Raw genomic sequence first — 16,847 nt, 5'->3', positions numbered from 1 at the left:
TATAAGGAGTGGGGATATAGCTCAGCAGTAGAGTACTTGCCTAGCGTATTCGAGGCTCTGGGTTGAATCCTAAGTTCCACACACGTGTGCATATGCACACATACACACACAAAGGAATTAACTATAAAACATTTTACCTATCTTTGCCCACTCATCAACTTCAGGAAGTTCCAAGTGATCTTTATCATCTCATTCTCTCCCCTCAATCACCACCACTAGAAATAATGCCTTTGCAGCTAGAATAAGTCCACTTTCAGCTTCCTTCTCTTTGTATACCTGTCCCAAAACCTAACATATATTTTGTGGAAAAGCTGAGTGCCTTGTTTCTCTTTCATGTAGAAAATGGAAGCAATGATAAGAAAACTCCCAAATACCTCTACTTCTACACGTGCTTGTCCATGTACAACCAACCATCTTTGTTACTAGGGATGAACTATTCATACATACTTTTATCTAAAGTTCATCTTTCAAATTATCTACAAGATCACATCCCCTCTACATTATCAAGTATTCTTTTGTTTCATTCCCCAATCAGCACAAAACATGCTGCAAAAAAGAAACCTTTAGATCCTTACAATATTTCATCTACACCACCCCACTGTTTCCTATACAACAAATCCTTCTGAGTCACTTGTGCTTAACAACTTCAATTCCTCTACTCTCACTTTCATTTGAAAAGATCTGATATTTGGGCTTTTATTACCTTCCTCCCAAATGTTCAGATTATGTGTTTGTTAAGATCACTAACAAATTCCAAACTGCTAAAATCCATGGGTCAATTCTGAGTCAGAATCTAATTTGACCTATCTACTATTCTTCCTCAATAATAAAATTATTAACAGGAATGAAGAAAATATTATGCTTCAAATTACCTTGAAAACTATGAAGTATTTCTACTAAGAAACTGAGGTCCAAGCCTTGTTCCTGGTAACCAACAAAAAGAACTTGTGATCTACTTTTTCCAGACTTCTGATCTTTCCATCATGTCAGACTTCCTTTATTTTTTTTTTGTTTATTTATTTTTATATATGACAGCGGAATGCATTGCAATTCTTATTACACATATCGAGCACAATTTTTCATATCTCTGGTTATATACAATTCATGTCTTCATACCTGCACTTTGCATAATAACGATCATCACGGTCCATCATCATTAATAACCCTATGCCCCTCCCTTCTCCTCCAACCCCTCTCCCCTATCTAGAGTTCGTCTATTCCTCCCATGCTCTCTCCCCCTATCCCATTATGAATCAGCCACTTTATATCAAAGAAAATATTTGGCATTTGGTTTTTTGGGATTGGCTAACTTCACTTAGTATTATATTCTCTAACTTCATCCATTTACCTGCAAATACCATGATTTTATTCTTTTATTGCTGAGTAATGTTCCATTGTATATATATGCTGAGTGATGTTCCATTGTGTGTATACACACACACATACATACACACACACACACAATGTTCCATTGTATATATATGTATATATATCCTTTCATCTACTGAAGGGCATCTAAGTTGGTTCCACAGTTTAGCTATTGTGAACTGTGCTGCTATAAACATTGATGTGGCTGTGTCCCTGTAGTAGGCTTTGAGTATACTAATCTCTAGAGTATATAAAGAACTCAAAAAGCTAAACATCAAAAAAAACAAATAACCCAATTAATAAATGGGCCAAGGACCTGAACAGACACTTCTCAGAAGATGATATATAATCAATCAACAAATATATGAAAAAATGTTCATTATCACTAGCAAATAGAGAAATGCAATCAAACCACTCTAAGATTTCATCTCACTCCAGTCAGAATGGCAGCTATTATGAAGACAAACAACAATGATTGTTGGCGAGGATGTGGGGGAAAAAGGTACAGTCATACACTGCTGGTGGAGTCCCACCATTAACTGGTGCAGCCAATATGGAAAGCAGTATGGAGATTTCTTGGAAAATTGGGAATGGAACCACCATTTGATCTAGCTATCCCTCTCCTCGGTCTATACCCAAAAGACCTCCTCCCTTTAAAACCCATAGAAAACTAAGGGATGATCAATTCAAATTAAAGTGGGCTATCCTGGACCTACAGTTCACTCAGGAGCTTTAGATGTCCAGTTTTTCTTGCCAGGAGCATTACCCTCTCACAAAAGTTTACGTGTGAGCAAATAATGACTATACTTACTACACACATAGATTCTATAGTTTTATAGTGTCTAACTTCAAAGTGAATCAAAGAAATTTGAAACCAGCAAGCATAAGTTCCCCAAACAGCCAGGGCAAAGCAACATTTTAGACGGTATTCTTAAAAAATTATTTGTCTTTTCAATTACTTATTCTTCTATCATATTTTACAATCATGTCTTCAACTTCTAAAAACGTGGGCCTCCTTTTTTTCCTTGACCCTCTAATAAATAGCAGCATAGGAACCATTTATTCAGGGATTGACCCACCTCCATCATAAACTACACATATAAACCCAAACCTTGTTTCCTTTCCTTCCAGAATTAATGTTCTTTCTACTGCCTCAAAGACATTCATATTAACCATAAAGACACCCAGGAATGTCCTATATGCATTTCAGTGAATACCAATTTTTCAATATGTGTTACTGGCAATTAAGAAATCTGGCACACACCTCCTCCACTGTAGTTTTGCTAATAAGCTGTTTCTAAGGTAGTTAATCCTATATCTTATAATTGCTTCCTATGTTCTGTGTTTAAACCCTGTAATAACTTTGAAACTCTGTATTTATGAAAAGATACTTTAAGAGAGTGGAGCATGCCTGTGATACCAGCTATACCCCAATGAGGCTGGAAGATCAGTTAAGCTCAGGAGTTTGAAACTAGGTTGGCCACACAGGGAGACCCTGTCTCAGAAACATCAGTAAAACACAAAAATGGATGCTTTGTTGATTTATTTCATTCAACTAATTTTTATTTGCAATTTCCCCTATATTAACGATATCCATTAAGTATATATTTCACCACATACAAATTATTTAACGTACACAATCATTAGATTTTACATCATCAAAAAGTTGAACTACACTCAGCTATCAGCTGATGACTACTCAGCCTTGCTCTTCAACATAATTAAATATTAAAATAAATGATGTTCTTTTAAAAATACCTTTGGTTTCTTCTACAGCAAGCTTATCACAAATCTGCTTTTCATAGGTACAAAGATGTTCCAAGGCTTCTCTATAGAGACCTGCTTCCCGAAGAACTTGATTTTGATATAAAAGGAGTTCGCTATATTCATAATCCACTTTATCAGGGGATGTCTGTACATGGACATAAGGAATACTAACAGTAAGAATTTTGTTTTCCTATTAGAAAATAATTTGCATACTCAAAAACATAAAAAGTCAAAGGATAACAGCTATTTGGTAAATCATATTTTTTAAAAATTACTCAAAATATCTGTCTATGGAGCAATTAAGTAAATAGAAACAATATTAGTTTATAATAAATTGAATAAAAAGAACAATCTATAAGTTCTTATGTACATTAAATAAATATGGAAGAGGGGAAAGATCTTAAGAAATGCCTAATAATAAATCTAGGTAAGAGTCAGAGTAATTGATTCAGGTAAGAATCATAACCAATGAATGATAAAATTAGTGATTAAAATTTGATGAGAAAAAAGCTATTCAGTTTCAAATTGTTTAATAAATTCAAACAGAGGATAAAACTCAACTTTATAGTTGCAGGTACCACCTTAACATAGAAATCAAATGGAAAAAAGAGCCGTCATGTGTCTCTCAATCTGATCAACTGAGAAGGATTCATTATTATGTCTAAAGTTTCCTACCAAAAATGCATAATTATATCTAATGAGAAAATATTTAAAAACCCCAAAGTAAGGAACATTCTACAAAAGCACTGCCTGTACTCTTCAAAAATATCAATGTCATGAAATACTAAGAACATTTTTAAAACTATTTCAGATTAAAGAGACTGAAGAAAAATGATAACTAGATGCCAGATATGATTTCAAAGTGGGAATGAGGAAAAAACTGGTAGAAAGGATACAAAAAGACAATCAGTAAATTTTCAATATGGGCTATAACTTAGATAATAACAATTAATGTCCAACCATCTCTGCATCAGTACCTACAGAACTGACAATTACAGAGTTATTCCTAGAAAGGCACACTGAAGCACTGAGTAAAGAGCATGATGTCTGTAATTACTCTCAAATGTTTAAGGAAGAAAATGCAAATAGAGATGCAGGTCAGAGATTTAAAAGTAAATTCATCAAATATTAGCATTAGATAATGTGAATGAACTTCTATATAAAGTTCTTTGAATTATACCTGCAACTTTTCTCTAAGTATAAAACTATTTCAAAATAAAAACAATTTTTTCAGTTATATTTAGAATCAGACTAGTGACTGTTTTCTTGTTATTACCTGTTGTGTTTTCCTAAATTCTTCTAAAATCTTTGCTGCCATTTCATAATCTTCTAATAAATGGTAAGCAATAGCATAACCAATCCATGATGCTCTCTGTGCAGGTCGAAGCTGAAGTAACTGATACCGTGTTTCCTTTGAGGGGGGAAAAAGATTTTCTTAGGTTTACAGTTCAGATAGATGCACCTTTAGAAGACCACATGAATTTACCCCCCAATGCTATGTATTTTGCTACAAAATGCTAGAAATGGTGATAGAAAATACTCTGAAACATCCATATTGTACAGCTTTAGAGGCAAAGGAATATGTGTACTAAGCACTATGAAGCCTCAAGGCTATGACTTTTTTAAAAAAAAAAAGAGCCACACACAGTGGCACACACTTATAATCTCAGCTATTTGGGAGACTGAGGCACAAGCATCACAAATTCAAAGCTAGCCTCAGCAATTTAGTGAGAGCCTGTCACAAAATGTTTTAAAAAGGGTTAAGGATGTGGATCAGTGATAAAGTGCCCTTGGATTCACTCTCCAGTACCAGATTAAAAAAATAAAAATAAAGACCAGATATCCTTTTTTATTTCCAAATCTATCCACTTCAAGAACTAAGACAGGATAATAACAATAGTACAAAGGAAAAAAATTATTCAAAAATTCTAAAGAGGGCTGGGGATGTGGCTCAAGCAGTAGCACACTCGCCTGGCATGCGTGTGGCCCGGGTTCGATCCTCAGCACCACATACAAACAAAGACGCTGTGTCCGCCGAAAACTAAATATTAAAAAATTCTCTCTCTCCCCTCCCCCCCTCTTTAAAAAAGAAAAAAAAAATTCTTCAGAAAATAAAGTTCCCAACTACTAAATGAAGGTATATAGAGAGAAAGCTCAGCAGGTACTACAACAAAAAAAGAAAAAAAATATGAAAGAGTTAGGAACAAACTAAATTCAAGACTAACTTAAGGCCTAAAACTGAAACTAAAGCATGATGTGGTGGTGTGTAACTCAGGAGGCTAGACCAAGAGGACTTCCCCACATACAACCCAAGAAAAGTAAATTCAAACTACAAAAACAGGTTATTCACAAGGAACGTAAAAAGAGAAGGAAAAAAAAGTTCACTTTCCAGGAAATGTGGAAAGGCAGCTGAGGATGTTGCTTAGTTTAAGAGCACTTGCTTAGCATGCATGAGGCCCTGGATTCAATCCCCAGCACAACAAAAAAGGAAAGGAGTGGGGTGGGAAATAGTAAGTATGAGTTAAGAGTTACAACATGTTAGTACCAGTCAAAGGACTGGACTTATTTTTTTAATGAATTGATTAAATCAGCCTGACAAGAAAATAAAGTCAGATTTTGAGATGTACCTGTTCTAAATTGGGAGGTGGGGTCCATTTAAATTCTTTTCAAAAATGAAGTCCTTAAAGTTCTGAAGAACAGTATTTTCCTCTTAGAATAAAAAAATTCTGTAGTTTACTTACCCTGTAACCCTCAAGATCTCGCATTTGAATCTGTAGTAAGGAAAGGTCCCTCAAGATTTGAAGATTGTCTTTATCCCATTTTAGTGCATTTCTGTAACACTTAATGGCTTCATCATACTTCTTGTCTGACCTCTGAAGAAGGCCATAAACATGCCAACCTAAAGAACTCAGTTAAGGATACAAACTACAATTCAAGAAACAGTGTTCCAAATGATCCTCGAAGAAACTTGGAAACCTACAACCACTGGTAAAAATTAACTTGAAAAAAGGTGCAGAGAAGAATACAAAGATAAAAGGGAGTTAATACAATGGAAAGGAGCACAGCATTTGGAACCAGAGGAAAGTAGGCCTTCCCTGCCTTATTATCACTCACCTTGCACAAGTTAATTTCTATAAGTCTGCTTATTAAAAAATGTAAATGGATATAATCTAAGAGTAAAGCATAGTAGTGATGGCCAAATAGGATAACTATAAAGGTTCAGTATCTGGTACAAATTCAATGAATACATACAATAAATAAAGGAATTATCTTTATTATTAAAAGGAAAAAGAAGCCAGGCCTCCATGATATATAATTATACAATATCACATAGATTTTTCTTTGGCTAACAAATGATATACTTAGCACAGTAAAAAGTTCCTAAAAGTCAACCACATATAATATTAAATCATTCATTCATTTAATAATTATTAAGAAGTCTTAATAATTAGGGTGTAGGTGAACAAAACACTTGAAATTTTACTAAATATTTTAGCTATTAAAATTGTTAAGCTCACAAAATAGGTACAAAATATTTGTCAAAGTTTATTTAAAATATAACAACACACAATTTTTCTCCATCTTCCCTCTTCAATTTCTTTATATATATATAATTTTTTTTTTAGTTGTATATGGACACAATATCTTTATTTATTTATTTTTATGTGGTGCTGAGGCAAGTGCTCTACCACTGAGCCACAACCCCAGCCGCCCTCATCCATTTCTATTTGATCCCCAAAATCACATTTTCCTTAATGAAATAAAATTTGTTTTGCATTTCATCAATGTCTTTATAGCATCACAACGAGGTGGGTGAAATTATCCCCATTTTGCACATGAGGAAACTGAACCCTAATATCACACAGAAAGCAGAGTTGCATTTCAAATCTACAGGAAGTACATTATATTCCAAGCCTGTATTCCAAAGCCTGGGCTTTAAACTATATGCTACTGTGTCTAATATTACTTATTATACACACACACTCTCTTATTTTTCTCTAAAATTATGATCATGATAAAGCTGCATGGTGCCTTAGTCCAGTCAGACTGCTATAATAAAATAGCTAGACACAGTAATCTATAAACAACAAGACACTTATTGTTCATAGTTATGGAGGCCATTGAAGTCCAAGATAAAGCAAATTCAGCATTTGGTGAGGCTTGTTCTCACTTCATAAACAGCTCCTTCTAGCTGTGTCATCACATGACCAAAGAGTTTCTGCTGGCCTCTTTTATAAGGACACTAATCCCATATTTGAAGGCTCAACTCTCTTGACCTTTTCACCTTCCAAACCATTACACTGGTAGTTAGGTTTCAATTATGAATCTGGGGAGACCCAACATTCAACAATTTCTCCTCCCCCTTTTTTAAGAATGGGAAGAGCTTTCATAGACATTTTTAAATGCGAATCCCATTTATATGTGAGACAGATATACTGTTAAAACATGGTGGGTCCAGATGAACAAGTTGGTGCACTCTTGTAATCCAAGCAACTCAAGAGGATGAGGCATGAGGATCTCAAATTCAAAACCAGCTTCAGCAACTTAGCAAGGCCCAGTTTCAAAAACAGAAAATAAAACAAAACTCAAAAAAAGCCAGGCACAAAATGTTGCACACATATAATCTCAGCAGCTCAGGAGGATCACAAGTTCAAAGCCAGCCTTAGCTACTTAGCAAAGCCCCAACTAACTTAGTGAGACCCTGCTTCACAAATAAAAAAATAAATAAAAGGAGATGGGGGTGGGGATATGGCTCAGTGGTTAAGTGCACCAAATTCAATTCCTAGTACCAAAAAAAAGAAAAAAAAAAGGGCAAAAAATCATGACAGGTCTGTTAAAATGTTCCCTGAATGAAGGCAGTTGCTATTAACTCAATTTCAGAGAGAAAAATCTCTTCTGGAATTGCACAGTAAAAAGAAACTAGACCTTCTGACTCTCAAACTGCTGCCTTAGCTCAAAACACCCCACTTAGTCCTGAAATATATTTAAAAAGGATACATACATGACTCTTCAAGTCATTTCTCAGACCTCTACGAACCAATTCATAAGCTTCTTCCTTTTTTCCCAAGCAGTTCAACGTTAATCCTTTCATAGCCAGGGTTTCTATTTAATAACAAAAGGGAGGGGGAGTAAAAAAAGTGAAAGAAATTAAACATTAGAAATAAAAAATAGTCAGCAATAAAACATAATCATACCCTCAAAAAAATGCTATGTTATGCTAACAATTAAAAAATTGAAGGAGATTACTGACATATTTCCAGAATTAAAATATTTTTTAAATCGACAAACCAAATAAGCAAAGACTTCTAAATTAATTCTTGGAGACTCTCCTATGCTTTTCTTTCTTTCTTCTTTTTTTAAGATTAAAAACATACATAATGCATGTACATCTGACCAGAAAGATGACCTAGTAATTTATATACTGACAACATGTAATCACTCTTACTACTATTTTGTTCTCAGGGGAATTCCATGGGATGACCTTTAAACTATGAAAAGCTATCTTAAAAATAGAATTTATTTCTATGAACCTAATTATGTAAAGGTTAAATTTACTCTTCTGATTAAAACATAAATACATAAGTTACCTACATTTCTGATTTTCATAAATTTCTTTTAAAATGATTTTTTTAGGATTACTAAATATATGAGTAAAAGATGTCCAAAACCTGCCATTTGCAGTCAACAGATACAAAGAGAGAACTGTGGCAAGTATTGCGTTTCCAGAAAAGATTTCTAATTTTATACTGTATATCCTATGAAGTGTAAAGGTATAAAAAAATGTTAATTGTCGCATGCCTGTAATCCCAGAAGCTCAGGAAGCTGAGGCAGGAGGATCACAAGTTAAAGCCCGCCTCAGCAAAAAGTGAGGAGTTAAGCAAAAACAAAGCACTAAGCAAATCGGTGAGACCCTATCTCTAAATAAAATATAAAATGGGGCTGGGGATGTGGCTCAATGGCTGAGTGCCTCCGAGTCTAATCCCCAGTAATTCACCGCCCCCCAAAAAAGTTAATTGTCATTTATTTACCTAATTTTAAGACAAAATTTACAATTTATAGAGAATTTAGTGAGAAATAAAAGATAAGGACTAAAGGTATAATCAAAAGGAAGATTCAACAGTTTTAAAATATTTTCACTGAAATTATGACACTTCACATGCACTTGATTTTAAGATATGTTAAAATACAGGGTGCTGCAGTTTAAAAATAATCAAACAGTGTGAGGGAAATTGTACTTTTAACAATGAAATACGGTACTTTTCTATAGTATCACTATGTTACTACTAAAATGGCCACATTACCAGTATGCATACTTTAAAAATGAATATAAAACAACCTGATATCCAGCTGACAAGGAAAAGGAGATGCATTTAGATACTTTTATCAGCATTGCTTTCCATCCAACAACTGCAGTAAAAGTAAACACTGAAATGCAGTGAAGGAGAAAGTACAGTAAATGTAGGCAAGACTAAAGAGAGCTAACAGAGAATTATTATGCCCCTCCCCTCTTCAATACTAGCACACTACCAAATTCATCACTGATGAGCTTTCCAAGGTCTGCACAGGTCACATCTGCAAAAGCTTATTTTTCCTTTGCCTCCTCATAGCCACACACTTCTCCAGTTGCTCTACAAATACCCACTCATCTACTTTCATACTGGGAAACTAGTAAACCACCCCAACTTTATATTAAATGTCTTAAACATGACTCATTTTTGAAAATCTAAGACACAATGTAAATATAAAAAGGATAGTTCATGAGTGAAGACCAAAAAGGTCACTTTCTGAATAAGCTTATTGATAAAGAATAAAATTTAGAACTTCATGAAAGTTCTAAAGTAAAATTTTCTTATAATTTTACATAAATAAGCCAACTGCCCTTTTGGTCCTTCTATCTTTCCTATATACTTAATATCAAATTAGGAATAAATCAGAATTCAAGTAGAATGTGCTATCCATTAAATTAAAAATTTAGTATTGAATTTTATTTTCTCACAGGAATGAAAAATAGGATTCATTTTCTCTGGAAAATAAAAGAAGCTGAATAAAAGAGCCCAATAAGAAGCTAGAAAGACACACAGTAAAGACATAGTATTTGCTCTTACCTCCATGCTCTGCAAATTTGGGATTAGAGAGGATTTGTTTACAGAACTTCAATCCATTTCTATACTGTTTATGTTCATAACATCTCTGTCAAAACAAAATATAAATAATGCGAGTTTACCAAGAAATGCAAAATGCAAAACCTTTAAATTCAATGTTAAATTTTTAATTGTTAAGTGCATTAAATGTTATTTCCATATTCTTGTAAGTTCCACTAAAATGCCATTAAATATATAAAAACCTCAAATACAGAAAGTAAAAGTCGTTGAGACATAAAATAGATTCAAGTATCATAAGCTAACTCCAAAAAAACCCAAAAAATCTAACAACTGAGTGTCATAGAAAAGTGAAAATAAAAAAGATATAGGAATCATATTTTTAAACATTTTCTTTTTATAAAGAAATGAAGTCTTTTAAGCTTAAACTGCTAAAGAAGTACATACAAAATATCTAGAATAAAAGACTCAAGCTATGGCATATCACAGTGACATTTCAAAGCCTTGGAATAAAAAGATACTAAAAGCTTTGGCATGGGTGGGGCAACAAATAAGTCACATAAAAAGGGTATATAATCAGAATGACACTGAACTCTTTATTCCATTGTTGTACTCATTTTGGTAGTGCTAGGGACTGAACTGAGGGACTCAAACCTGCAGAGCATGTATGCTGAGCCATACCCCTAGCTCTTTTACTTCACATAAATGAAATATTGTTAACAAACAAGAGAACAAATACACAGCCTTCAAAATCAGAATGAAAATTAAGTCTCAATAATCCCAATCACTCAGGAGGCCAAAGAGAGGAGGATCACAAATTCAAGGTCAAGTCTCAGCAATTTATTGAGGCCCTAAGCAACTTGGCAAGATCCTGCTTCATAAAAAAAAAAAAAAAAAAAAAAAAAAAAAAAAAAAAAAAACTGGGCTCAATCCTCAATATCATATGAAAAAAAAAAAAACACACATCCCATACCCAGCCAAATGACTATTAATTAGATATATAAGTAAAATGACATTTTAAAGTATTTTCAGAAAGCTAAGCTTTCATCCTCATATACTCTTAAGAAGCTTTTTTCTTAAATAATTTTAGTTGTTGATAGACTTTTTTTTAAATTTTTTTTTATTGGTTGTTCACAACATTACAAAGCTCTTGACATATCATATTTCATACATTAGATTGAAGTGGGTTATGAACTCCCAATTTTACCCCAAATGCAGATTGCAGAATCACGTCACTTACACATCCACAATTTTACATAATGCCCTGTTAGTAATTGTTGTATTCTGCTACCTTTCCTATCCCCTACTATCCCCCCTCCCCTTCCCTCCCATCTTCTCTCTCTACCCCATCTACTGTAATTTATTTCTCTCCTTGTTTATTGTTGATAGACTTTTTTTTTTCATTATTTATATGTGCTGCTGAGAATCGAAACCAGTGCCTCACCCATGCTAAGTAAGCATTGTACACTGAGCTACAACCCAGCCTGCCTTAAAAAGCTTTTAAAAAGGAATTCAAACAAAATTTAAAAAGACAAGACTAAGTACATAAGGACTCTACTACACAAATAAGAATTATAGCAACTTCAAATTGGAGCAAGAAACTAAAAGGTTCCCATAGGTTTCTACTAAGAGCAAAAATGCACCTGTTGTGCTTGATAACATGGAAAACTATTATAAGAACAAGACAAAAACATTCGGGAAAAATGAGCAACAAGTCTATAGAAAATCAAGCAACTGATTAAATGGAAAGGTATTAACTCCAAGGAAAACAAACACTGGTATGTAAAAGGATATGCAGGAGATGTGGCCTAGCATGTGTGAGGCACTGGGTTCGATTCTCAGCACCACATGTAAATACTAATAAAATAAAGATCCATCAATGTCTAAATTTTTTTTAAAAAGGATATGCATATTTAGTGAGATATCTGACCTAACAGTGAACAAATATGCACAATTAGAAAAATGTAAGTATCCAGTACTGGTTTATCAAAACTTTTGATGTAACTATGAAGGAGAAATGAGAAAAAAGAAGTAGACAAATATGTCAATGATTTTTATTAATCAATAGTAAATAAACATCTTTAGAGTTTATTTATCAAGAAATAATGATATTGGGCTGGGGCTATATAGCTCAGTGGTAAAGAGCCTGCCTTGTGCGTGGTAAGGCACTGGCTCTGATTCTCAGAACCACATAAAAACTATAACTAAATATTAAAAAAAAAAGAAAGAAAGAAAGAAAGAAAGAAAGAAGATATATTACTAAGCAACAAGGGGAAAAAACAGAAAATAAAGAGCTTAAGTTGCTTGATTTTGGACTGGAAATAAAAGGGGGCAGAGGAAAATAAGGGAAATATTTCTCATCATAAACCTCTTACAGTTAATTTACACAGGTATCAAAATATGGTTTCAATGCCAGGCATGGTGGTGCACCCCTGTAATCCCAGCTTCTCAGGAGGCTAAACCAAAGGATCACAAGTTCAAAATAAGCCTCAGCAATTCAGCAATGCTCTAAGGAACTTAGACATTGCCTCAAAATAAAAAGTAAAAAGGGGTAGTGATGCTCAGTGTTTAAACAACCCTCAGCTAAATCTCTAGTGCAAAAAAAAAAAAAAAGTTTTTATAAAAATATTTTAAAGAATTCTATTTTTCAGGAAAAAAATATGTATCTCAAAGATAATTGATGCCATTCACCACTTAAACAAATTTACTCATAACTTCTTGAACAATATACTCAAATCTGGGAGAGACAGTTAATGCAAGTATAAAATAAAAAATATATAGAAACAAAACAGTGAAAATGTGAACTTTTACATTCAGCACAAAGAAATCATTGATTATACTCATGCTACAACAAACTAGAGTGAGATGTATTCACTATCTCTACTTTGCTATTTTGCATCTCAAACCTAATTACAACACAACTAGTTTTCTTCCCTAAAAGGTATTCTTTTTATTAAGTCTTTGCCATCTCAGTAGATGCCTTCACCTCAATTCACTCATCTAGCTGGTTAAGCAAAACTAAATAAATATCTTTGGTGTTTCTCCTTCCCTTGTATTTCTGTTCTCTAGTAAGAACTGTCATCTCCAGCTTCTGTGCAATAGCTTCCTAACCAGTGTGTACATTTTCTCTGCCCTCCAACATTCTAGGAGATGAGAAGAGGGAACAACAGCAGGAGTGACTTGGGAGCTATCATTAATCACAAGTGGTCAAAAAAAATAAAATATAAGACCAATAAACAGTATTTTGGATTCCTCTCTATTTAATAGCAGAAAGCCCAAGAACAATTTGCTTTTCTTATAATAATAATAAAATGCATTGAAAGAAGCTGTGATAAAGACTAAGCTGATTAAAAGGTATTTTTTTTTTAGTTTTTCCTATTTCTGAAAACTACATATGTACAAAGAGCCTAAGTGTTATTGTGCATAAAACCACCATTAAAGTATGAAAAATCATTTCCCTAAAAACATAGAAAGCTTTCTAAGATCTAGAACAAGATAAAATGGCCATTTTCACCACTTCTATTTAACACATACTGGAAGTTCTAGCCAGAGCAAATAGGCAAAACAAAATTGGAAAAGAATAAGTCAAATTGTCATGGTTTACAGATAACAAAATCTTACATGAAGAAAACTCCCAAGAGCACCAAATAACTTTTAGAACTAATAAATTCAACAAACTTACAGGATACAAAATCAATGCACAATAATCAGTACTGCTATATGCCAATAGCCAATGGTCTGAAATTAAAAAAAAAAAAAAAATCAAGCAAATCCACTTATAATAGTTACCAAAAAATAATAATAATAATAATACCTTTAACCAAAGAAGTGAAAGGTCTCTACAATAAAACACCGATGAAAGAAAGTAAAGCAGACACCAAAAAATGGAATACCCGATGTTCATAAATTGGAATAAATAATGTTAAAATGTCCATATTTGGTCTGGGGTTGTGGCTCAGCAGTAGAGCACTCATCTAGCACATGCGAGACCCTGGGTTCGATCCTCAGCACCACATAAAAATAAGTGAAATAAAGGTATTTTGTGCAACTATAACTAAAAAATAAACATTAAAAAAATCCATATTTGAGGCAGGAGGATCGCAAGTTCTCAGCAAAAGCGAGACGCTAAGAAACTCAGTGAGACCCTGTCTCTAAATAAAATACAAAATAGGGCTGGGGATGTGGCTCAGTGGTCAAGTGCCCTTGAGTTCAATCCCCAGTACCAAAAAAAAAAAAAAACATATTATCCAGAGTTTCCTATTTAAGGAATTCAATATGATCCCTGTAAAAATACCATTACTTCAAAGAACTAGAAAAAAAAAATCCTAAAATTTGTATGGAACCATGAAAACCCTGAATAGCCAAAGCAATCTTAAGCAAAATTAACACAGAAGGAGGCATTAACATTGCCTGACTTCAAAATATACTACAAAACTAAAATAAAACAATTTGGCATTGGCATATAAACAGACACAGACCAATGAAACAGGATACAGAGCCTAGATATTAACACACATATCTACAAATAATTTTCAACAAAGATACTAAGGATATATAGTGGAGAAAGGATGGTCATCTCCATAAATGGAGCTGGAAAAACAGGATATACACATGCAGAAAAAGTAGACCCATATCTGTCACCAGATTCAAAAAGCAACTCAAAATGGGCTGAAGACTTATGAAGCCTCTAGAAGAAAACAGAAAATGCTTCAAGGCATTTGAATGGGCAAGGATTTTTTGGCAACACCAAAAGCACAGGAAACAAAAACAAAAGCAGATACATGAGATTGCCTCAAACGAAAAATCTTCTGCACAGTAAAGGAAACAAGAGCATGAAGGACAACATACAGAATGGGATAAAATATCTGCAAATTATACATCTGACATGAGCTAACATCCAGAATATATAAGGAACTCCAACAACTCAATAGGAAGAAGAAGAAAAAAAAGAAAATTATCTCATTAAAAAACGGTCACCTTGGGCTAGAGTTGTGGCTCAGTGGTAGCGTGCTTGCCTAGGATGTGTGACGCACTGGGTTCAATTCTCAGCACCACATACAAATAAATAAAAGGTCCATCAACTACTAAAAAATATTAAAAAAAAAATATTAAAAAAAAAGGTCACCAGGTTGTGGCTCAGTGGTAGAGGGCTAACCTAACATGCATGAGACACTGCATAAAAATAAAGTTATTGCGTCCACCTAAAACTAAAAAATAATTTTTTTTTTTAAAAGTCATCGGACATTTCTCAAAAGACATTAAAAAAAAAGCCATACAAATGGCCAACAGGTACATGAAAAAATGCTCAACATCACTAATCATCAGGGAAACGCAAATCAAGACCACAATGATATATCACCTCACTCCAGTAAGAATGGTTCTGATCAAATAAAGTAAATATAACAAATGCTTGGAAAGATGTAGAGAAAAGGGAATCCTCACGCACTGCTAATGGAAATGTAAATAAGTATAGCATTATGGAAAATAGTATGAGGTTCCTTAAAATATTAAAAAATAGAACTGCCAAATGACACAGAAATCCACTCCCAACAGAAATGAAAGCCGCGTATCAACAGATACATGCACTCCCAATGTTTAAAGCAGCACTATTCATAATAGCCAAGAAATGTGGGGGGAAAACTATCCATCAATTGATGAAGGTTAAATAAAATGTGACACATATACACAATGGAACACTATTCAACCACAAAATAGATTAATGTTGGTCCTTTGTGAAAACATGGTTGCAACTGGAGATTACTACATTAAGTGAAATAAACCAGGCAAAGAAAGACAGGTGCTACTTGATCTTACTTGTATGTGGAATATAAAAAAGTTGATCTCATAGAAGGTGAGAGTAAGTAGAATGGTGGCTACCAGAGGCTGGGACAAGCAGAAGTAAAGCAGGGTGGGAAGAGGCTGATCAACTGGAACTAAGTTATATTTTTTGGAAGGAAGAAAGTTCTGGTATGTTACTGCACAGTAGGTAGACTATAGATAATAATATACTATATATTAGAAGAGCTAGAAGGATTTTGAATGTTCACAGCAAAAATAATGTCTGAAACAGATCTGCTTAACAGGATTTGAACATTATACAATGTATACATGCATTGAAACATCACAGAGTGCCCCATAAATATGGATGATTTTTATGCTTTTATGTGTCAGTTAAAAAACAAGTTTACTTTAAATTTTGAAAAATTTTGAAAATTAAAAATAGATGACTTCCATATTAGGCATGATGGAGTGAAGGTGAACTTGCCTTTCCAACATAAAAAAAACTGGATCAAGGATAAAATAGGCAACACAAGATAGTGAACCAAGAGGGAAATAAACATGAGCAGCTCTTAAAACACCACTTCTTTACACCTGTAGGCACTTTCCACATTACAGCACAGGAAGAAAGATCCCAACAGAGCATACTAGTCCACAGGGTTAAGAGAAACAGATTAATATTCAAAAAGGCAGAGGTACTCTGCAAAGAAGAGTACTGAAAATGATGGATCTATCCAGGGAAAAAGATCCAGAAATCTGCACAGGATGTCATGCATTTTTAGGATGAAACTTCACAAAGCTAAAGAATGACCAGAAAGCAGTCAGTGGTGCTGA

The 16,847-nt window shown here is 33.8% G+C and overlaps 1 protein-coding gene across 2 annotated transcripts in view; it reads right to left on the bottom strand.

Moving 5' to 3' along the window:
* Naa15 (N-alpha-acetyltransferase 15, NatA auxiliary subunit) overlaps window positions 1-16,847 on the bottom strand; it is an 80,873-nt gene that overhangs the window by 38,300 nt on the left and 25,726 nt on the right. For both annotated transcript variants that reach the window (XM_026386176.2, XM_026386177.2), the window contains exons 2-6: window positions 10,242-10,326; window positions 8,134-8,238; window positions 5,877-6,034; window positions 4,412-4,546; window positions 3,127-3,280 (exon numbers count right to left, since the gene is read on the bottom strand). In XM_026386176.2, the coding sequence (XP_026241961.1) occupies window positions 3,127-3,280; window positions 4,412-4,546; window positions 5,877-6,034; window positions 8,134-8,238; window positions 10,242-10,326 (637 nt within the window). The remainder of the gene's footprint in view (window positions 1-3,126; window positions 3,281-4,411; window positions 4,547-5,876; window positions 6,035-8,133; window positions 8,239-10,241; window positions 10,327-16,847) is intronic.

Source organism: Urocitellus parryii, chromosome 10, assembly GCF_045843805.1.
Source record: "Urocitellus parryii isolate mUroPar1 chromosome 10, mUroPar1.hap1, whole genome shotgun sequence".
Lineage (NCBI taxonomy): Eukaryota > Metazoa > Chordata > Mammalia > Rodentia > Sciuridae > Urocitellus > Urocitellus parryii.
The sequence above is the reverse complement of the archived record's forward strand: the minus strand, read 5'-3'. Positions and strand labels throughout refer to the sequence as shown.